General features: G+C 43.8%; 4 protein-coding genes across 8 annotated transcripts; 1 reads left to right on the forward strand and 3 right to left on the reverse strand.

Annotated features, from left to right (window-relative positions):
• Positions 1–618: 618 nt before the first annotated feature.
• LOC148173446 (uncharacterized) lies at positions 619–1,517 on the reverse strand. The gene is made up of 2 exons (XM_088038980.1): positions 1,407–1,517; positions 619–1,350 (listed from the first exon to the last, which is right to left on the reverse strand). Exons 1-2 carry the CDS (start codon positions 1,515–1,517, stop codon positions 775–777), a joined length of 687 nt encoding a protein of 228 aa, XP_087895106.1. The 3' UTR covers positions 619–774.
• A 1,180-nt stretch (positions 1,518–2,697) lies between these two features.
• CysRS-m (cysteine--tRNA ligase-like protein, mitochondrial) lies at positions 2,698–4,391 on the reverse strand. The gene is made up of 2 exons (XM_088038838.1): positions 3,568–4,391; positions 2,698–3,519 (listed from the first exon to the last, which is right to left on the reverse strand). Exons 1-2 carry the CDS (start codon positions 4,280–4,282, stop codon positions 2,717–2,719), a joined length of 1,518 nt encoding a protein of 505 aa, XP_087894964.1. The 5' UTR covers positions 4,283–4,391; the 3' UTR covers positions 2,698–2,716.
• Positions 4,392–5,023: 632 nt separating this feature from the next.
• alpha-Spec (alpha spectrin) lies at positions 5,024–15,685 on the reverse strand. 5 transcript variants are annotated; one of them, XM_088039926.1, is made up of 13 exons: positions 15,588–15,685; positions 12,152–13,830; positions 11,109–12,101; positions 10,831–11,058; positions 9,961–10,785; positions 9,635–9,916; positions 8,956–8,997; positions 8,468–8,812; positions 6,842–8,420; positions 6,191–6,794; positions 6,120–6,143; positions 5,373–5,973; positions 5,024–5,322 (listed from the first exon to the last, which is right to left on the reverse strand). In XM_088039926.1, the coding sequence occupies exons 2-13, from the start codon at positions 13,811–13,813 to the stop codon at positions 5,194–5,196; spliced, it is 7,314 nt and encodes a 2,437-aa protein (XP_087896052.1). In that variant the 5' UTR covers positions 13,814–13,830; positions 15,588–15,685; the 3' UTR covers positions 5,024–5,193. The 5 variants fall into 5 exon arrangements, with proteins under 5 accessions (XP_087896052.1, XP_087896051.1, XP_087896054.1 ...); XM_088039925.1 differs by having other exon boundaries at positions 15,520–15,682; XM_088039928.1 differs by lacking the exon at positions 8,956–8,997 and having other exon boundaries at positions 15,520–15,681.
• Positions 15,686–15,866: 181 nt separating this feature from the next.
• LOC148173449 (torsin-1A-like) lies at positions 15,867–17,438 on the forward strand. Its single transcript, XM_088039930.1, has 5 exons — positions 15,867–16,352; positions 16,396–16,661; positions 16,716–17,019; positions 17,072–17,219; positions 17,269–17,438. The coding sequence occupies exons 1-5, from the start codon at positions 16,184–16,186 to the stop codon at positions 17,399–17,401; spliced, it is 1,020 nt and encodes a 339-aa protein (XP_087896056.1). The 5' UTR covers positions 15,867–16,183; the 3' UTR covers positions 17,402–17,438.
• Positions 17,439–20,732: the final 3,294 nt, after the last annotated feature.

Raw genomic sequence — 20,732 nt, forward strand, 5'->3', positions numbered from 1 at the left:
CTTTCTCGTCAGTCAACAAATAACTGAATTAGATGGATTTGAAATTTATGTACATTGTTTTTATGTTATATTGTGTTATTATGTATAAATCTCAATATTTCTCTTATTTTCCTAGCAAACTTAAACATTTGAGCTTATTTTACGCAGAATTTCACACAGAATCCAAATACGGTCAAGATTTCAACGTACGACAACAAATAACAGAGGTACGGCCGCTCAAAGTTTCAGAAGGCGAGTTTTCATTTTGGAATTTTTTGTTTTTTGACCACCACTCGCAACTAGGTAATTGACCGACCAATCTGAGATTTTGCCAGTTCATAGATCTCAAATTTCCCTTTCGATTGATGTAAACTCAAAGTAATTTTCGCACCGAAAATCGACCGAATCGCGTTGATAAAAAACGCTATTTTAAACTTGGCGCCGAGGTTACATTGAGCTGTCATTTAGCTGTCACGTTTTGCTGTCAGTACTGTCAATTAAACGTCACAACTGTCACGAATATTCATTTTTTACAAGACGCGTAATTGAACGTGTGTGTTTAAAAATGAAGATAAGATTAGTGAAAACATGGTATTTTATACTTAAGTTCGATTTTTTTGTGGTGGCACGCGTGAAATCGTCGTTTGATTTGATTTTTTGTCGTCATAAATTGGGATTCCCAGAAGGTGTCGAACGTTCATTGTCCCATTTCAGGTATTGTTAAAAAGTCGGTTTATAACGGGTAATAAATTCCACTTTAATGAAAATCTTAAATACAGTTCATCTTTAATTCTATTATTTTGTTTTATTGCAACTTTTACCTTTTCGATGCAAATCCAACTTGTCTTTCCGACTGAACTGTTTATTACATTTCTCACAAGTAAAAGGTTTGTCGCCACTATGAAGTCTCAAATGTCTCGCTAAATTAGAAGTATGAGCAAATTTTCGATCACAAATTGAACACATGAAGGGTTGCTCCCCTGTATGCTTCCTGAGGTGCTTATTGTAGTCTCCTTTATGACTGAACTTCTTTTCGCAATGGGTGCATTTCAGTACTTTTCTACTAGGGCTGGGGGACAAGTCTCGACTAGTCGAGGGGGTTGGCTCGTCGCGATTTGCTGTTTCAGTCTTGTCTTCATTCCGCTCGATCACCTCAACCAGGAGTGGTAAGCCCCCAAACTTCTTCTGGCAGTTGGAGCACCTGCAGTTGAACCGATCGATGTGTTCGGTTTGGTCTTGATCCTCCATTTTTCTCTCATGAGTTTGGAGTCTTGTTTGGTTCAAGAAGATGTCTTTGAGGAAGCTTTTGAAGTCGTAGAGTTTCTGCATGCAGGCGGTGCAAATAGTCCTAGATTGATAACAGAGCGATAACTGAAAGGTTTCTTTATAATAATCGTTTTTTTGGGGAAACTGCGTGAAAAACTTACACATCTGAAGACTTTTCCGACTAATACTTCTTCTTGTAGATTCAGTTTTAGTAGTTTATCATTGTATTTTCCACATATCCCACATGTAGAGAATTCACTTTCATTTTCCATGATCCACAAAATTTTAATGCAATTGGGAAAATGTTTGACCGTTGAATGAGTAATAACTTTCCAGATTATTTTGCCGGGTTTTTTCGACTGAATTAACACATGCGCTTAAGAATTTGACGTCATCTCAGGGGAATTCCTACCGTTTCAGTTTGTTGACGCCGCCGGTGAACGTGGGCGATTAACTCGAGTTATAAAAGGAATTTACCGGGAGTCCCCAACGCCTAAAAAACGCAGAAATGCCAGCATTCTTTGTCGACTTCTGGTTTGCGGATTCCCAATTGCTTTTCCGAGGCGCTAATTTACACGGGGAATTCGCTCCGGCTGTTGGGAATTTCTGTTTTATTTTTTTCCTGCTAATTAAATTCGGTTGATAGCGGATTGGGCTTTCGGAGGTTATTAATTCAGCAGACATTTTTAAGATCAATCAAAGAAAAATCGGATTAATAACGGGGAGTTTCAAATTTCGCGCTCGAAACTTCGAAGTTGGTGGGACTGAAAATTGTCTAAACTAACCTCACTTTGTAAAATACTTGAGCAAAGGTGACAGATCTTCGGAATTTCGAGCGGGAAATTTGAAATTTTACATTTTTAAACGCATTTTTCTACTAATGCGGTAATAACATAGAATTTTAAAAACAGCTGTCAGAATAAGAATTCTCTAGAGCACAATCCGCCATTAACCAAATTTAATTTAAAGGTTCGGGAGAGCAGGAAAAAATAAAATTTCGTTCAAAATTAGGTATTAATAATGAAAAATCTGAATTTAATATTATTATGCGGCTTTGTTTTCTGGTCGTCCAGCAAAGCAAGTTATGGATTTGTCAAAGTTTCACCAAATTGTGTCATTTGGGAACTAAAAATTCACTATCCGGTTTGGATTCTGCGTATAAGTAGTATAAGCACCCATAATTTAAGATTGCTCTGAAAATAAGTGAAATATCGACCAATTTAGAGCTGGAAAAATAACTGTTTCGACGATTTTCAAATTTAAAATTCGGAAAATGTAACGCTTCTAATTCGGCTATTTATAGACGATTTTTGGATTCAGCGTGAAATTCTGCGTAAAATGAGCACCAACACTTTCAGTTTGCTTCAAAAATAAGCGAGCAATCGATCAAATTAGATTTGGAGATTTTGAGTTTTTGGCACGGAAAAACAATAAAAAAGACAACAATGCAAAAATCCACTTCTTTATTCAATTATTGTCGCGACCAAGACGACATTTTATTGAAGTCTTTGACGCTAACATTAACTTTCCTTAAATCGTCCCTAACAGTATCACAGAGTGCCAACAACTGTTGGTCTTTCTTCAAAATTCCATATTGCCTCACATGTTGTCTAAAATCGTTCAAAATATTCATAACATCAACAAAACCAGAGTCATCACCAACAGATTGACTCTGCAGACTAACTCCCAGCAGATCTAAAGTGGTTGAGACCAAATTCAAAACCGCAATTAAACCCGCAGACTTTGAACCACCAGCGTCCGTTCTGGAGGAATGTAAAAGTCCATTAACTGTCGAAACTACTTCATTTAGCGTCTCCACGACCACCGGAGTGTTGAAATCGTCCACCAACGCATCGTAGATGCTCTTCGTCGAAGACTCAACCAGTCCGAGTAAAGCGGTGTCGTTGATGTCGCCCCCCAACAGCCCGTTTAAGTGGTTTGTACAAACATCCTGGAAATTCTTGTAGTTCTGTAAGGTATTGGACGCCGTCTTCAAGAACTCAGCGCCAAACTCCATGTTCTTCCGATAGTGTGACATTATACACGCCATCCGGAAGGTCTGCGCGGAGGTGTTCTCCAACAGAGCCGCCACGGAAACCGTGTTTTTCAATGACTTCGACATCTTTTCGCTGTCTTTCAAGTGGAGGTGCCCCGTGTGCACCCAATAATTGACCCATTGGGGCTTGTTATGGAAGGCGCAGCACTGCGCCTCTTCGTTTTCGTGATGAGGGAAGCGCAAATCGACCCCGCCGGCGTGGATGTCCACTGAGGACCCTGGAAATCTCAACAGTCAATCAAAATTCGAAGAGATTGCGTTGTTACCGAAGACAGTTGAGGCGAGGGCTGAGCATTCGATGTGCCACCCGGGGCGCCCTGGCCCCCAGGAACTCTCCCAGTAGATTTCTCCCGGTTTGACGGGCTTCCACAGGGCGAAGTCCTGTGGGGACTTCTTGTACTTAACAGGCTCGGGGGGTTCAGAGCCGACGGAATGTAGCTTCCCGTAGAAGTCGTGCGCGGCGACGTCGAAATACACCGTTTTGTTGTCAGATTGGTACGCTTTGTTCTCTTCTATTAGTCTCTGAATGAACACTTTTATTATTTCAATGTTTTGCGTCACTCGCAAGACACAGTTTGGTTTCCGTATTCCCAGGGCCTCCAAGTCCTTCCAAAACTCCTTCTCAAACTGTTTAGTTAGCTCCAGAAACGGAATCTTCGCCGCGTTGCTCCTGGCGATTATTTTATCATCAACGTCTGTGATATTCATGACAGTTACTAAATTCAAATTGAAGTATTTTCGGAGAATTCTTTGAATAATATCGAGTTTGATGAAGCAACTGGCGTGGCCGATATGAGAGGAATCGTAGACTGTAGGGCCACAAGTGTACCATGTCACTAAATTTTTGTTTTTGACTATTAAAGGCTCTTTGGTTTTTGTCACGCAATTGAAGATTTTTATTCCAGTGTCGTGGCCTACAGGCTTAATCCACTTCTGGCTGAAACGTTTGAGTAAGAGGAGAGAGTTTTTTGGGATCAACATTGTGAGGTTAGAAAATGTGACATTTTTAGGTTAGAAATCCGTCAAACAAACGTAAGTGTGGTTTTGACATGTTTAAGATCGAAGATCGGTACCAACAGTGCCGAATAAAGTCATTAAATTCAGGATTTGCAGGGGTTTGATTCACCTTTCTGTATACCGTGTGTTCATTCATTATTTAGTAGTCATTTAAGACAGTTTTATTAATTAATAATTCAAACAATTGTAAAAATTTAACAATAACTTTCAACTTTCAGTGACAGTGATTTAAAAGTGGTACCAACAGACGTCACGAAAGACACTAGATTCAAAATTCGAAAATTCGCACTTTGTAAGATTTCTGCCGTTTTCTCGCGATTTAGCCGTTGAATCTTGATAAAAACTGGTGGTTTTGTAGATTTCGAGTTCTTCTTTGCAAATCCAAGCCAGAAAACGGCCAGAATTGGCCAAAAATCGTCATTTAGCATCGAAATAAGCGGATTTTTCTACAAATTTTGCAGTTTTCTCGCGATGTCACCGTTGAATCTTAATAAAAATTGGTAGTTTTCGAGCTCTATTTTGCGAATCCAACCCAAAAAACGTTATTTAGCATAAAAATAAGCGGATTTCTCTACGAATTTTGCAGATTTCGTGAAGATTTCTACAGTTTTTTCGCGATTTAGGCGTTAAAAACTGGTAGTTTTCTGGTAGCTATAGTCTGCGCATCCAACGCAGAAAACAGCCAGAATGGATGAAAAATCAAAATCGAAACTAGAAGCGATATATTTGAAAGATTAAACAAGGTATATAACTTATATACTGTGATTACAACATTAAAATTCATGCGAATACAAGCTCTATATAAAAATAAATAAAAGGCAGAGGATACATAATTGTGGCGCCCAACTACCATTAAAAGTGAAGGAAAAACACAATTAATTCTGGAAGAGAGTTCGCGTAAATTCTATGTAGTCCAACGCCCCGGCAATCGGCCGCTCAGTTTTTGGTTCCAAGTAAGGTTTCATCCTTGCCACGCAATAATCCGCCATTTCCTTCGTCAGGTTCTGCAATAAAGCCGAAATTAATAAAGAATCGATTTAATGACAAAACGCACCGCATATAATTCCTCCTGCGTGACATACGGACGGTCCCCTGCCGTAATCGCCCTGAACGCCTTTTCAATCTCTTCCGAACTCTGCACATTCTCAGTTTCTTTGCTGATCATAAACGCCATGTACTCTTGTAACGAAACGTGTCCGTCGCGGTTTGGATCGACCACATCTAAAATCGCGTCGAATTCCGGGTCCGGCTGGCCCTCCTCCACCATCGGAAGGTCGTACCCCAGCGCTCGCAGACAACTCTTGAACTCCTGGTGGTTCAATTTCCCCGATTTCTCCTTGTCGAAGTGCTTGAACATCATCGAGAACTCTTTGAGGGCGTCTTCACTGACGCCTGATTGATTGCGCGCTTGGATCTGTTGCTCGAGGTTGTGCTGCATGCGCATTCCCAGTTGGTCCAATTGGTCCCACTGCTGCGCCAAACCCACGGTGGAGTGCTCGGTGTAGCGGTTGTCCAGGATGAGGTGCTCCTCCAGGATGGCGCCCAAGTCCTCGATTTTCTTTAGGTCGGAGCGGCGCGCGCGCACCTCCGCGGCTTTGCGCTTGGTGGCCTCCAGCTGCTGCTCCAGGGAGCCGGAGCCCTCCATCATCGACGTGCTAAAGAAGACACAAGTTTAGAACGTCCGTCCGGTGACAACAACAAACTTGTTAAATTGGGTTAGAATCACAAAAAAAAACCGGGAAGTTACTGTATGTTATTTGAGATTGAATACAAGGTTTTAGCCAAACCACTCATTATTTACCCGTCCCAGCCTAAAATTCGATAACTGCAAATAAACGTCATTTCCGCGTTGGAATAAAGAACAAAACTCACCGTGTCTCGGTCAGCCAGAGATGGAAAGCGTTCGCATGCTTGGCGAACTCCTTACGCAACTTATCGTTCTCTTCCTGCCGCTGCGCCTCCTTATTCAACTCCACGTCTCTTTCGGCGATGATCTTCTGCAGATTCCTCCACGTCTCCTCCAACGCCTCCATGTTAAACCAAGTGTAGGGATTCGGCCCCACGTTAAAACTCTTAATTTGTTGATCCAACGCCGCCAAAGCCTCAAAGTCTGCTTGCGCGCTCGACAGCGACGCTTGGAATTGAGCGTGAGCTTCACGCAGCGCTCTGATCTCCTCAATCGAATTGCATCGAACTGGATCAGTGAGATCTTCTTCGGCGTTTTCGAACCAAGAGTTGAAAGCAGAGGCTCTCTTCGCGAACGTCAGGAAGAGATCTTCGATCTGTCTAAACTGCTCCTGCATGTGAAGAAGTCGCTGCTTCCGCGCATCGGAATCCGCGAGGAGTTTCTGCCAACGAGCGATAACATCCGCGTGGCGCTGTAAAATCGCCGGACTCTGATCGTGGTTGGAGGCGATGAGTTGGTCTTTCAAGGCGGTGATGTTTTGGATGCCCTCGTGTTCGAACGCCGTGAGACCTAGGCAAAACTGTTAGATCACCGAAGAAGTGGAGAACCGGCCTCACCTGCATCAAATGTCTCCTGTTTTGTGAGAAGCGTCTGCACGGAGGAGAGATCCCGCCCGAACTCCTCGCTCTTCACGTGTGTTTCTTTGTCGGCGATCCAACTCTCCACTACGTCCGCCTTCCACATGAACTGCAAGTAGGCGGAGTTGTCGATGAGTTTAGCCTTGCGCCGGCCGGCCAACGCCTCCAGGTGGTCGAGCTTCGTCTGCAGCTGCTGGCACCGCTGGTTGATACTATCCGCGTTGTGGTTACCATCCCCAACGAGTTTCTTTCCGGCGTCGTTAATGTCCTTGCAGCGCTCTCGGTGCGCTTGGAAGTCCGTCTCGAAAGCGTCGTGCTTCTTCAGGAGCCCCTGCACCGCCGCCATGGTGTCCCCGTAATCCTCCACACTCAACAGTTGTTGTTTCTCGCTGATCCAAGCCTCCTCTTCTTCGACTTTGGCGAGGAACTGCTGGTAAGTCAACGACTCGTCGAGTTTCTGTCCCCGCGTCGCCGCCAATTGTTTCAGTTCCGCCCAGGCTTGGTTAAGAGCCTTGAGGCGCTGCTCAATTTCCGGGACTCCTAAATTTGAAACATCCATGAGCTTCTCACCCGCTTCTTGGACGGCTTGGATTGCCGGTTCGTGCGAACCCAACTCCGCCTCCAGGCGCTTGTGCTTCTTCTTCAGATTCTGCACGCCGGTGAGGTCGCGCCCGTAGTCATCCGACCCCACCAGCAACTTCTTCTCCTTGATCCACGACTCCTCGTCCGCGATATCCCTGAAGAACTGATGGAGAGTGTTGGCTTCATTGAGCCGCGCCTGGCGATGCGCCGCCAAGTTCTTAATCCGTTCGTAGCGCTCGTTGATCGACTGTCGCTTCTCCTGGATGGAGGCGGTGTCGAATTGACCACTTTCAATAAGAGAGTCGGCTTGGTCGTTCATATCTTTAATTCGATCTTCATGGGCTTGGATGTCGGCTTCGACGAGCTGGTGCTTCTTCATCAAGTTCTGCACGGACGCCAAGTCCTTCCCCGCGTCCTCGCTCGTCAGCAAACTCTCGACTTCTCCCAACCAAAAGTCTAAATCTTTCACGGCAGCAATGTAAGTCCGTTGCTTGTTGGCTTCTTTCAGCTTCATCGACTTCTCGGTGGTTTTCTGCGTGAGGAACTCCCATTGATCCGCGATAGATTCTAACCGCTTCTGGACGGCTTCCTCAGAGCCGGCGCATTGCCTCTTCTCGATCAAATTCGTCCCGTTTGCGAGGACCGATTGGATTCTATCGGCGTTGGCAGCAAGTTCCGCTTCAAACGCCTGATGCTTCTGGTGTTTGGATTGAATGTTCGCCGGATCCTTGTAACTCTCCTCCGTGGCCAACTGCAGCTTCTCTGCAATCCAGTTCTCGATCTCATCCGCGTCTCTTGAGAACTGTTGAAGAGTCTGACTCTCGCCAAGCTTGGAGCGCTTTTCAATCAGCGCCTCCTTAAGATGTCGCCACCGATCCAACACTTGCTTCCTTTTATTGTCGATGTCTGCAGACGCGTAGTGCTCGTTCTCGATGAGTTGATTAGCCAAACTCTCTAAAGCTGCGATCTTCTCCTCCTGCAAAACCACCCCAATAAAAGAGAAGTTTGATGGGGGCACCTTACATGAGCATTGATGGCCTTGTCGAAGTCCTCGTGCTTCTTGATGAGCGCCTCCACGTTATCCCCGTTGGAATCAACCTCATCGGAGGCGATAAACGCCTCTCGGTCGGACATCCAGTTCTCCGCCTGCTCGCAATCTCTGTAGAAGAGATTGAGGTCGAGATTCTGGTCCAATTGCACTCGGCGCTCGATCCAGTGGCGCTCGAGCTCCTGGCGGAAATCGTGCAGCTGCTTCAACTTCTCCTGGATCTCCGGACTCGCGTAGTGGTTGGAGCTGAGGAGTTGCTGCCCGAACTGCTCGAGGGCGTTGAACGTCCCGGCGCGGGCGTCGATTTCCGTTCGGTGTTCCTATATTAAAAAAAACGAATTAGCTGACAATACGAGCAGAATAAAGAGTGGAGAAAGTAGTCAAGCATCTAGAATTAATTGCATTTTATAATCCAACACGCCCGTGTTAGTACAAGTAGAGACACTCTGCCGTATTTGTGTACCTGAGGTAATCCACAACGCGCGTCTATTTCAGCCCTGTAGCTCTAAAAAATAATGCAAACACAGAAATCAGCGGGATTTGATGCGAACATGGAGAAAATTGGGGTTTGAATGACCGCCGCATTACACAGGGCGATTCTTTTCCATGTTAATCAAAGGCGAAGTTGAAATTTGTGGGTATGTCGGTTCTTACTTCAGACGATTTTCCGGAAATTACCAAAAATCGGACTTTTCGTTAAATTTAAAGATATGGAGATGTTTGTCTTGATCCACAAAAACGGATCATGCGTGTGCAAACGGCCGAAACTCCTTCTAATAGTCGAAATTCCACAAATTAAAAAAATAAAATTTACTTTGACAGATGTCAGTTTCGTGACAGTTACCTTGGAGGCATGGGCGTCCCATCGGCACAATTCGCCGCACAAAAAATTGTTTTCGCTGTGTAATATGTGGCTCCAATTCATCTTAATTAATTAATTAATTAATCTTAAGCACTCGCTCGCTGTTTTATTGTCACCCACACACAAATAATTAAATTATGCCTCTCGACCGCAACTGATTCTACGCTCTTGTGTGCACCCTCCCACTAATGTGGGTCGCTACGACCTACGTCCCGCCTTTGATCAACAAAAAAAAATCGCTCTGTATTTATATACAGAGTTGTAGGAGTGTTAATCTCACCTGGTGGCGTTCGATGAGGGCCTCCGAGCCGGTGACGTCATTCGCTAGTTCGGTGGAGGTCACCAGCCCCAACATAGAGTTCATCCACGCCATCAAATCGCGATGGTCGTTAAGGAATCGCTGCAAATCGTACGAATCCAGCAACTTCTCTTTTCGGTTATTCGCTTTCGCTGTTAACTGCGTCCACAGCTCGTTAATCTCCTCTTGTTTAACTCGAGTTTGCTCGGCGCTATCAGGATGGGTCTGCACCAACCTCCCCGCAATTTCATCGAGTTGTTTGATCTGAAAACCCGCATTAGTTGTGGGTGACGCGATCATCCCCTTACCTTATCCCCAAGAGCAGCCAAATCCCTTTCCAACCCTTCGTGTTTCCTCTGGAGAGCCTGCACGCTTCGGAGGTCCTTCCCCAGGTCGTCGTTGTTCAGCGCCTCGTCTTTCTCCTGGATCCAATCTTTGGTCTCGTCCACGTCCCGGTGGAACCTCTGGACTTCATGAGCCGAGCCTAATTGATTCGCGCGCTCTGCTGTTAGCTGCTGGAGGGAGGTCCACTTGGTGTTCAAATCCTCCATCTGCGTCTGGATCTTGAGCGCGGCTTCGGTCTGACCTAGCGACACCAACTGCATGGCAATTTCGTTCATTTCAGCCAAGCGCACTTCGTTAGCCTTCAAATCGGTCTGGAAGTCATCGAACTTCTTCTGCATGACTTCCACCTGCTCGAGGTCTTCGCCGACGTCCTGCACCTGCGCGTGCATCTCCTTGTCTTTAATCCACGACGCTAATTCCGCCGCCTCTCGGACCAAAACGTACGCTTTGACGGTTTCGTTGAGTTTGTTCTGGCGCTCCCTGGCCAAGGCCAGGAGGCGATCGTACTGGGTGTTGATCTGGTTCTGCCTCGCCGAGATAGAGTTGTTATCAACGAGGTTCTGCTGCGACGCGGTGAGCCCCGCGTCCACCTTCTTCACGTACGCCGCGGGGACGAACCCCTGCCGATCGTGAATCTCCACCTTCCACCAGTCCTTGTTGCTGGAGTTCAACAGGTGGAGGAGATCGCCTTTCTTCATCGACACCTCTCTTGCGGATTTCTCGGTGTAGTCGTACAGAGCTTGAACGGTTTCCCTGCCGGTCACGTCGACCACCGGAGGCTCTTGTTGCTGGAAATTCAAATTGAAACTTTGGATGAATGATGGGAGTCTTACCCGACAGTTGCGCGCCTGTTCTTTGAGCCCCTCGATGGTGTTGCCGAACGCGATCAAATCACTCATTAAAGCCTCGTGTTTCTTCAGGAGCGCCTCGGAGGAATCTTCGTCTTTTCCATAATCCGTGTTGCTCACAATTGGTTCTTTTTCCTTCATCCACGACTCGGCCTCGTTGGCGTCGGCGTAGTACTGGTGGGCTTGCAGGGAGTCGTCCAAATCTTGTTTGCGCTAAAATTTAACAGTTCAATAAAACGCTACAAATGTGGGGAAGAACTTACTTGATTGGCTTTCTCCTTTAATTGCACCCAGTGATCAAACAGCATGTTGACTCTATTCCGGATCTGCTCGCTGGCGAAGTGCTCATCCTCCATCATCTGCTTCCCGGCATCCACCACCGCGCTGATCCTCCCATCGTGATTGTTAATCTCCGCCAGAACCGCCTGGTGCTTCTTAATCAAATTCTGCACCCCAATCAAATCCCGTCCTCTGGTAGTACCCGCGGCGATCGGCTCCTTCTCTCGAATCCACGCCTCCTCATCCTCGATGTCTCTGAAGAGTTGTTGGACCTGCAGCGAGTCCAACAGCCGCTGCTTCCTTATCGCCATCGGCGTCTGCAGCGCGGTGTACCGGTCAGTCATTATCTTCTGCTTGTGCGCGATGTTATCGGCGTCGAAGTGGCCGCGCTCCACGAACTGGTTAGCCGCGGCGGTTATCCCCTCGATGCGGTCCTGGTGCGACGCCACGTCCGCCTCCAAGAGGTTGTGCTTCTTCTGGAGGTTCTGCACGGAGGTGAGGTCCTTCCCATAGTCCTCCGACATGAGTTGGCCTTCGATTTCCGACAACCACAACTCCACGTCTTCAATGGTGCGATTGAACTGTTGTTGTTGACTGGCTTCTTGGAGCTTCGAGCTCTTCTTGTCGGTGGCTTGCACCAGAGTCTCCCATAAATTGACGATTTCTTCCATGCGAGAGCGGATGCGAGGAGCGGCGTAATGGTTAGCATCCACCAGTTCTTGACCGGTTGAGGTGATATCCTCCATTCTTGTCTTGTTCGCGTTGAGTTCCTGCTCGAAGTTCTGGTGCTTCTGGACTTTACCACCGAGATTAGTAGGGTCTAGGTAACTCTCATCAGTGGCGAATTTCAATTTCTCGTTGATCCATCCTTTGGTTTCGTCGCAATCGCGCTCGAACTGCTGGAGTTTGTACGCGTCCTCCAGGAGGACGCGTCGTAGAGCCGACTTCTCCTTGAGCGCCGAGCGCCGCTCCAACAACTAAAACAAATAATTTAAAAGAAATTCGATGTTAGAAAGAACGAGTTTACCATTGCGCGTCTCTGGGCGACATCATCAGCGGCGTAGTGCTCCCCGTCGATCAATTTAGTCGCGAACTCGTCAAGCGCCTTGATCTTCTCCTCCTGAGCTGCCAGTGACTTCTCGAAATCCTCGTGTTTCTTAATGAGCGCCTCTACCGAGTCCAGAGAGTCCCCTAAGTCTTCGTTGGCTAAAAACGCCTCTTGTTTCGCCATCCAAGTGTCTGCTTGTTCCGTGTCGCGGTAGAAGAGCTGCAGGTCCATGCACTGCTCGTACAGAATCCTGCGCTCCTCCCACAGAGCCAACAACGAATTCTTATCAGAGACGAGCGTCGACAGCTTCTCCTTGACTTCATCGCTGGCGTAGTGGCCCTTTTCAAGAAGCAACCTTCCCGCCTCGGTCGTGGTGGTGAAACTGTCCTCCCGAGCATCGATCTCTCCCCTGTGCTCTTGGTGTCGCTCCAGAAGAGCCTCCGCGCCTGCGACATCCTTCGCCAGCTCGTCGGCGGAAATGATGGCTTTCATGTCGTTGATCCAAGACACGAGATCCCGGAAGTCGGACAAGAACCGATGGAGCGCGTACGACTCCTCGAGTTTCTCCCGGCGCTCTTTCGCCTTCGCTGTTAAACTCTGCCAGTAGTCTTCGATCTCCGCTCGTTTGGATTGAATCTGATCGCCGTGGTCTCCATGGATGGCACACAGCCGATCCGCTTCTTTGCCTATGGTGGAGACTTTGTCCTCCAGGGCCGCCAAATCTCGCTCCACACCCTCGTGCTTCCGTTGGAGCGCTTGGACGCTCGCCAAATCGCGCCCGTAGTCGTCGGAAGACAGCACCACGTCTTTCTCGGCGATCCAGGCGACGGTCTCGTCGGCGTCGCGGTTAAACCTCTGGATTTCGTGCGCTCCGTAGAGTTTGTCCTGGCGCATGAGAGTCATCTGTTTGAGGCGCTGCCAGGCGTTGTTCAACTCTTCTTTTCTGTTGACGATGGTGTCGCGCTCCGGATGGCCGTCTTGGAGGAGTTTGTCGGCGAGCTCGTTTACCTGCGTGACGCGGTATTCTTGCGACGCCATGTCCTTCTGGAACTCGTCGAACTTGCGCTGGAGAACTTCGACGTGCTCCAGGTCGTGGCCGAACTCCTCCGTAGTCAAAAACGTGCTCTTGTCAGTAATCCAAAACATTACTTCGTCGCACTGGCGGATGAACTGCACCAAGACGAGCGCCTGCTGGAGCTTCATTCCCTTTTCAGCTAACTTCGAAAGAAGCTGCTCCCACAGTCTGTGCAGCTCCTCGAGCCTCCGTCTGATCGTCTCCGACTCGTAATGATTCTGATTGATCATTTCTCTGCCGGTGTTGTCCAACACCACGATGGCATTGCTGTGAGCCGCCACCTCCGCCTCAAACGCTTGATGCTTCTGGATCTTCGCTTGTAAATTCGTCGGATCTTTGTAGCTCTCATCGGATGCGGCTTGGAGTTTCTCCAAAATCCACGATTCTAGTTCATCGGCGTCGCGTTTGAAATACTGGAATCGTCGCGAATCTTCCAACTTCTCTCGTTTTGCTCGGGCGTCCGCTTTGAAGTTGTCATATCTGGTTAAGACTTGTTGGCGGCGCTCTTGAATGTCTTCCGCTGTCTCTAGGATTTTTACCTCCTTTGGAGGAGGGATCTGGTCCATGGCGGGGGAGTTGTATTCTGGAAACGGAAAAATTGAAAATCTCTTTTTCGTTTGTTTTTAAGGCGTTTGGGGAAACAGCGCGTGGCATTTCAGGATATGATTGGTTGGTTGATTGCTATGGAGGTGTTATTGGTGTAATTAGTTTTAGAACGCCCCCACCTCATCGCAGTGTAGCAATTAATGATGCAAGCGGGATGATAATGGGCGTGGCTTTTTCAACTGTTTTTATAACAAAAAATGTACGAAATGGTTCAACTTGAGTGGAAAAATCTAGAAAATCAGGAGAAATCATTAGATCAGGGGCAATCAATAGGAAATCTGGAGAAATTGGACGAAATCACAAAGAAATCAGGAGAAGTTCAACAAAATCACAAGAAAATCAGGGAAAGATTAACTAAATAACAAGAAAATCAGGAGAAGTTAGACGAAATTACAAGGAAATCATGGAAAGTTAGAAGAAATTAGAAGAGGTTAAACAAAATCACAAGGAAATTAGGAGAAGATGGAGAAATTACTAGAAAATCAGTAAAACGAAATCTTTAAAAAATTAGGAGAAGTTGCACGAAATCACAAGAAAATCAACGAAAATTGTACGAAATCACAACGAAATCAGAGGAAGTTTAAGGAAATCAGGGGAAGTTTAACGAAATTATGGGAAATTAGACCAAATCACAAGGAAATCAGGGGAAGTTCCACAAAATCACAACCAAATTAAGGGGGGGAGATGGACGAAATAATAAAGAAACCAGGGAAAGTTTGACGAAATCATATAAAAATCAGGGAAAGTTTGACGAAATCATATAAAAATCAGGGGAAGTTGGACGAAATGGAGCAAATCAGCGGGAAATCAGGGGAAGTCGGGTGTATGGGCTTATTTCTTGCGAATTCTTCATGTGAATTGTTTATTGAGTAAATTCCTTGTTCTGTTTAGAAAACAACTTCTTCTATTATCAACAAAACATAAAAGAGGTTAATAAAAACCGCAAATAAAGATGACATAACAACAAAACTTATGAATCACTTTTTTGTTTACTAATATACCGGTCGGCGCGCCGGGCGGCTCTTACGTAATCCCTGATCATAACGTAACTTTCCGAGCAGTCAAATTTCTTTAAATAGACGAACTTTGATAAGAATATTTATGTGGCAAAGTGCATTTTTAAAACCACTTAGGATTTGTTATCAGTTTTCATAATTCTAATCATGCTTATCAGAGCTTAGAGATTTTGAAACAAACGAAACAAATTACAAGGTGGAGGCCTTGCAGAGATGTTTTAATGATGAGAACAGTAATTGAAATTTTTACACTGCCATCAATTGAATTGACCTCATTCCCTCCTCCACTGCGGCACCATCGCCGCAGTGCAGGGAAACTTTCAGATCCAACAGCAATTACACCAATTTACTTAAAACGCAAAATATCTTATTTATTAACTCATTTTTCGATTATTTTTATAAGAAATTCAGTTTCGAAAATATGTAAATAAACATATTAATAAAAACTCGAATTCCCTGAAACTAGGGGGTGCTTGATTTTGCAAAATTCACCAGTCAAGACCGGAGTACTGCCGTTAAAACTATCCCAAATTCCATCTCCCCTCGTCCAAACTAGGGTAAACTAGGCTAACATCCATGGGGTGTGGTACTACTCCAACTATTTGACTGTTTGACCCACAAAACCCCTTTAAAAACGAGTAAAATCTTACCCTTGTTGAAAATTGTCGTCTTTTCAATAAATTTATTGTTTTTTTGTTGAAATAATCACTGAATTTACCGTTTTTTCCACAATTTTCCGCAACATCCACCACTAAATCACTCAAGCAACTCTATCTATAGCGATGATGTCATATTACAGATAGTGATTTCAAAGGTACCAACCAAACAAGCGAACTGACTTCACTGTAACTCTTCTTATTTAAAGAAGTAGCAAAAATCTCTTTTGCTGGCGGTTCTTTGGTGGTAGAAGATGAAGCAAGCCGCACTGCCGTTTAATTATTTTATTTGGATACCTGTGAAAAAAACTCCAATATAAATGGTTAGGTTGGTACAACTCCAGTAAAACCAAGTGTGTTACACGAAGGTGTGCTTGCAATAAAAAATTTGGTAGTGTCAAGAAACGCGCTTCCTGTGCAAAGAAGGGACTTTGTGAAGTTCACCGAAGTAATTTTAGTAGATTATCGGGAAATTTTCGTGGTGATTCATGGTACAAATTTTAATTGAGCTCACCTCTTTGAGCAAGATTATTTAAGCAGTGGACAAACGTCAAGTGTTACGTCAACTGTCAAACCGGCACCTTTGAGGTTAGAATGGCCGTCACAACTTTAAAAGTTACGTGTCTTTAGCAACAGCACGTTTTAGTGATGAATAAAAATGCAGTTATTCCTTTATTTCCTCTTTCAATGTTCGGTCTGTTCCTGCTTCGATTTTGGGTTTCTAGACCCAACCCCCATAGGATCTGCACTTAACACTGCTTGGTGGGCAACAAAGTGCCAATTTGTGGAGTGTTGTAACGAGCGACACATAAATGCAGACTTTGATGGTGAGTTTCCACAATTTAACAGTCTAAATAGTCGAGTTTCCAGGTCTTGAAAACGTGTTAAAAAAGCACATTTATGGCCAACATTTGGTCCAGGATGTTGTCTTGAACGCGCTGAGATCCCATTGGAGTGGACACCGGCCTCAAAAGGCGCTCACTTTGAGCTTCCATGGGTGGCCAGGAAGCGGGAAGAACTACGTTAGCAATTTTATAGTGAACAGTCTGTATAAATATGGGAGTAAGAGCAAATTCGTGCACCATTTCATCGGGCGGACACACTTTCCCTCGCAGGCGAAGGTTGAACAATATCAGGTGGGAAATGCGCCTTCTTTCGCCCCCTTTTTTGAACGCTTGGCCTTCTTTCAGCAAGATCTGCAACTTTGGATTAAGGGAAACGTGTCTTCGTGCCCCAAACAGCTCTTCATTTTCGACGAAGTGGACAAAATGCCTTCAAACATCCTGAATATCATCAAGCCGATGATCGACTATCGAGACGATGTCGATGGCGTCGATTACCGAGATTGCATCTTCATATTTTTATCAAACACAGGATCTGAATTAATAAACGAACACTTTTTATATTTGTGGCAAAGAACCGGGCAGAAACGCGAAGATCTGAGATTGACCGATTTCGAATCTTTGATAACAAAGGGGGCCTTCAATGAAGAGGGTGCGTGTCTAATCAAACTTCATACTTTTTGATAATAATTCTGCGATTTCAGGGGGTTTTCACCACTCCGATACCATCAAAAGCAACTTGATTGACCACTACGTCCCGTTTCTTCCGATGGAGCGCCACCATATCCGGTTGTGCATAATGGACGAGTTCGCGAAGAGACGAGTTAATACTCCAATAGAGGAGCACGTAAAGTACGAAGTTTTGCGCTCGTTACACAATATCCTACTGTGTTTTTTCCAGAGAAGCGATGGAATTTATAGTTTGGGGGCCATCAAACGAACAGATTTTTTCCACGACGGGCTGCAAGCGCATCAGCCAGAAAGTGGGGGCGATTGTAGCAAAGTACAGTTTACAGAGGCGCCAGGAGTTATGAATCTTAAACACTCAAATATACTGTAATTTCGTTGTTTTATTTTTACGTCATTCCACTTTATACGTTTTAGGTAGCAGCTTTAACATACTGGTGTTATTAATTGAAAAATTTGTACTAAAATTGGTGAAAAAATGTTTGTACTTGGTTATTTTAACCCTCTGATTAAATTGTGTTGGTAGCGCTGAATTCACTGTAAGACGTGTCGTTGGGAATCGGTTAGGTTCGGGGAAGTAAATTGAATTACGCGCGCTTAGTCTCCACCAATCGGAAGGTATTTTTGGGACAAGGTCATCGAATTTGTTTGGCGCACTTCAAACGAACCGCTGAGATATCTATGAATATGATAAGTAATAAGTAATAACTCATCCTCAAAAAAAGTCGAGTGATAAGACATATTGCATCTGACCTAATCTTTTGATAATTCCGTGATGCAAAGAACTTTTCTATTGATTAGAGCGTTGGTCTTAATTAGCAGAGCTGCCAATGTCTAAAGAAAATCTAAGGTCTTTTTGGGTGTGCGTCGTTTTTTCTGCATAGACAATTTTTTTTTATAAACAAATGGTTTTTGAAGCTGTATCTGTAAAGTAGTGATCGAAATGCATGAAATAATGACGTTTTATTAAGATTCAACGGTTAATTCGACTGAAATCTGCGTGAAATCGTGAAAAAAAATTGGCGCCTAAATAATTCTCTGCAGAAAAAAATGGGGAGCGCATTTATGACAAAAACCACTGCAATGAACTAAATTATAAGATTAAAAACAGGATTCAGATGAAAAAGACCAAAGACTCAACCAGGACACGTGGAGAACCAGAAAAAAGTAATAATAATATTAAGAAAAAAGAGCTGTGTAAAACAGGCTTTCAAAGTAGGATAATGATCATATTGTAAGCTTGACATTAATAAAACAAAGGAAAAAAATGACAATCATGCATGCTTACAGTTGTAGGTTTATCTACAGTGTGTTGCTTATTTTCTTTTTCTTTTAAATGCATCCACAATCTACAAAACACGTTTACTTTGTAGTCCTCGTAGGTTAACAGTTAATTATTAAGTGCCAATTATTGGTAGTTCTGATACCACCTCATTAGTAATTCAACAATTTAATTTTTAAACTTTTTGGGCAAAATTTACTGGGGGGCAGTCCCCATCTAAATTCCGTCTTTTTAAGGGCCCAGTTCAAACTTTTAACGAGCAATGTGAGCCAATTTTGCCTAACGGGTCATTCAAAACAAGTTCTGGCGCTTTTAGCTTTAGGTCATCCTTAAATCTGAAGCGTAGTTTCGGTCGTGTAAAAGCTAAAACTGAAACAGCATCGCTGTGAAATTACTTTTTTAATTAGATTCTTTACATCTATGAGATCAATAAAACTTCAGCAACAATCTTTCAAATTTCCCGCACAAAATCCTAGCGCTTTTCTTTCCAAGGATTGGCAGCATCGTTTCTTCTTGCATAGTTGCCGGCACCGTCCCTTTTTGCTCAAGTTTTCACCGGTAATTACTAAATTGTAAAAACAAATCAGTTGTGTTGTGTCATTCAAAGTGTTCTTGTTGCATTTGGCGAGAGTTAGTTCAATCCGTTCAAACCCCCAATTTGTTTAATTATTATAAAGTATTCAAGCTAGTGACCTCAATTAGTTGAGAGTGGCAACCCTGGTTAAACGTGATCCGGATTCGCGCAACCTGATTGGCTAAAAAATAGACGAAGCCAACTACCCCACCGCCACTTTTACGCGGCAAAGAAGCATTTTTTCTAAGGTGTTAACGCGTTCGGTTGTGCTTTACCTATTAATTAATCAATTGATTAATCGAACTTATTGAAGTTACATTAATTAGTTCAGTGCGGGGGTGAGAACAGTGCATTATGGCAAATAGGTGCAATGATAGGACCGTGTAGATTAACGTTTTTCGAAATCAACGGCCGCCATGATGGAAAAGTTGTGATTTCAGGTGAAAAAACTCAACTTTTTTTTTGTTTGAAGCGGCCTTCTCTAGTTATTATTTAGTATTCCTGGGGTTTTTACGTTTGTTTTTCTAAAACTAACTAAATGTGGCCCATTTCGTAAGTTTCTTACATTTGAGCGAGTGCTTCCGTTCTGGCATTGCCCGTTTTGCAAGTGGTAAAAAGTGGTGCATCTAAACTAGTCTAGACAAGCAGATTTGAGGCGACAAAAAACTGTCGTGGGAATTGTCCGAGTTCAACGAAATTACGGAGTTATTAGTCTTTTCACGACCTAAAGTTGCTGGTTGATTGGAAAATCTTATATGAAGTGAAGTGAAGTGTGTCCAAAAGTGTGGAAGATTTTTGTGTTTTCAAAGTTTAGAGTGTCAACGAGTGCCAGTTTGGAGTAGTTGCTGTCGGATGTACACACTGGTGGATCAGGATCTGGATTTAAGGGGTAAGTCACGCATGATACGCCACTGACTGGTTAGTTTCTTATTACTTTATTTTATTACCCTTCTTATAAATTTCTCTATCAAATTCGAAAACTAAACGTTTGAATAATAATTTCGCCATAAAAAATTGAAGGGTCACTTTGCGGTACTTTAAGGCTGACATTGTGCTATGCGGTTTCGACGAGGAAACTACAAAATTTTTTCCTAAATAAAGTTTTCTAAAATCTGTATTTTTTGTTCTAAAATTTTGCAATTTGGTACAGTCGGTGAACAGTTTAGAAATAGTAACCGCCCCAAATTTCATCGTCATGAGTTAAAAACAAGCAGAGATACGAATTTTAGGTGAAAAAGTTGAAAATATTTGGTCCGTTTCTGAGTGAAAATTTTCTAAAATCTCAATTTTGTGTTTTATAATTTTGCAATTTAGCACAGTTGATGAACAGTTTAGAAATAGTAACCTCCAGAAATTTCATCGTCACAAGTTAAAAACGAGCAAAGATACGAATTTTAGGTTAAAAAGTTGAAAATATTTGGTTCGTCTCTGAACAAAATTTTTCTAAAATCTCTATTTTTTGTTCTAAAATTTTGAAATTTGGCAGACTAAATGCGCCTGTTAAAAGTAGTAATGCCTTCAAGTTTCACCCTTATATTCCCAAAATAAGCAGAAATACGAAATTTAACATAAAATTAGAAAATTTTCACTTCGCCCTAAAACAAAAAATTATAAAAAAGCGGTTTCCGGTCCTAAAATTTGAACGCAGTTAATAAACACTTTAGAAATAGTAACCTCCCTAAATATCATAGTCTTAAATTAAAAAATATACAAACATAATATACGCCATACGTTAGCTTACTTTTTTTTGTGTTGGTACTTCTGTCTGTGAACGGTTGGGTAATGGTGTCACTGTTGCTACGTCACAAATAAAAAACGAGAG

This window comes from Gnatocerus cornutus, chromosome 6, assembly GCF_029298725.1.
Source record: "Gnatocerus cornutus isolate USDA-ARS CGAHR chromosome 6, icGnaCorn1.1, whole genome shotgun sequence".
NCBI lineage: Eukaryota > Metazoa > Arthropoda > Insecta > Coleoptera > Tenebrionidae > Gnatocerus > Gnatocerus cornutus.

Excerpts from the sequence above, each read along its gene's own strand:
- LOC148173446 (XM_088038980.1), bottom strand. The coding sequence starts at position 1,517 with ATGGAAAATGAAAGTGAATTCTCTACATGTGGGATATGTGGAAAATAC. Across the intron at positions 1,351-1,406 it reads TCGGAAAAGTCTTCAGATGT|TTATCGCTCTGTTATCAATC; the intron begins GTAAGTTTTTCA and ends GAAACCTTTCAG.
- CysRS-m (XM_088038838.1), bottom strand. The coding sequence starts at position 4,282 with ATGTTGATCCCAAAAAACTCTCTCCTCTTACTCAAACGTTTCAGCCAG. Across the intron at positions 3,520-3,567 it reads CCTCGCCTCAACTGTCTTCG|GGTCCTCAGTGGACATCCAC; the intron begins GTAACAACGCAA and ends TGAGATTTCCAG.
- alpha-Spec (XM_088039926.1), bottom strand. The coding sequence starts at position 13,813 with ATGGACCAGATCCCTCCTCCAAAGGAGGTAAAAATCCTAGAGACAGCG. Across the intron at positions 11,059-11,108 it reads TAAAGGAGAAAGCCAATCAA|CGCAAACAAGATTTGGACGA; the intron begins GTAAGTTCTTCC and ends GTTAAATTTTAG. Across the intron at positions 5,323-5,372 it reads CGCAGGAGGAATTATATGCG|AACCTGACGAAGGAAATGGC; the intron begins GTGCGTTTTGTC and ends GCTTTATTGCAG.
- LOC148173449 (XM_088039930.1), top strand. The coding sequence starts at position 16,184 with ATGCAGTTATTCCTTTATTTCCTCTTTCAATGTTCGGTCTGTTCCTGC. Across the intron at positions 16,662-16,715 it reads CGAAGGTTGAACAATATCAG|CAAGATCTGCAACTTTGGAT; the intron begins GTGGGAAATGCG and ends GCCTTCTTTCAG. Across the intron at positions 17,020-17,071 it reads GGGGGCCTTCAATGAAGAGG|GGGGTTTTCACCACTCCGAT; the intron begins GTGCGTGTCTAA and ends CTGCGATTTCAG.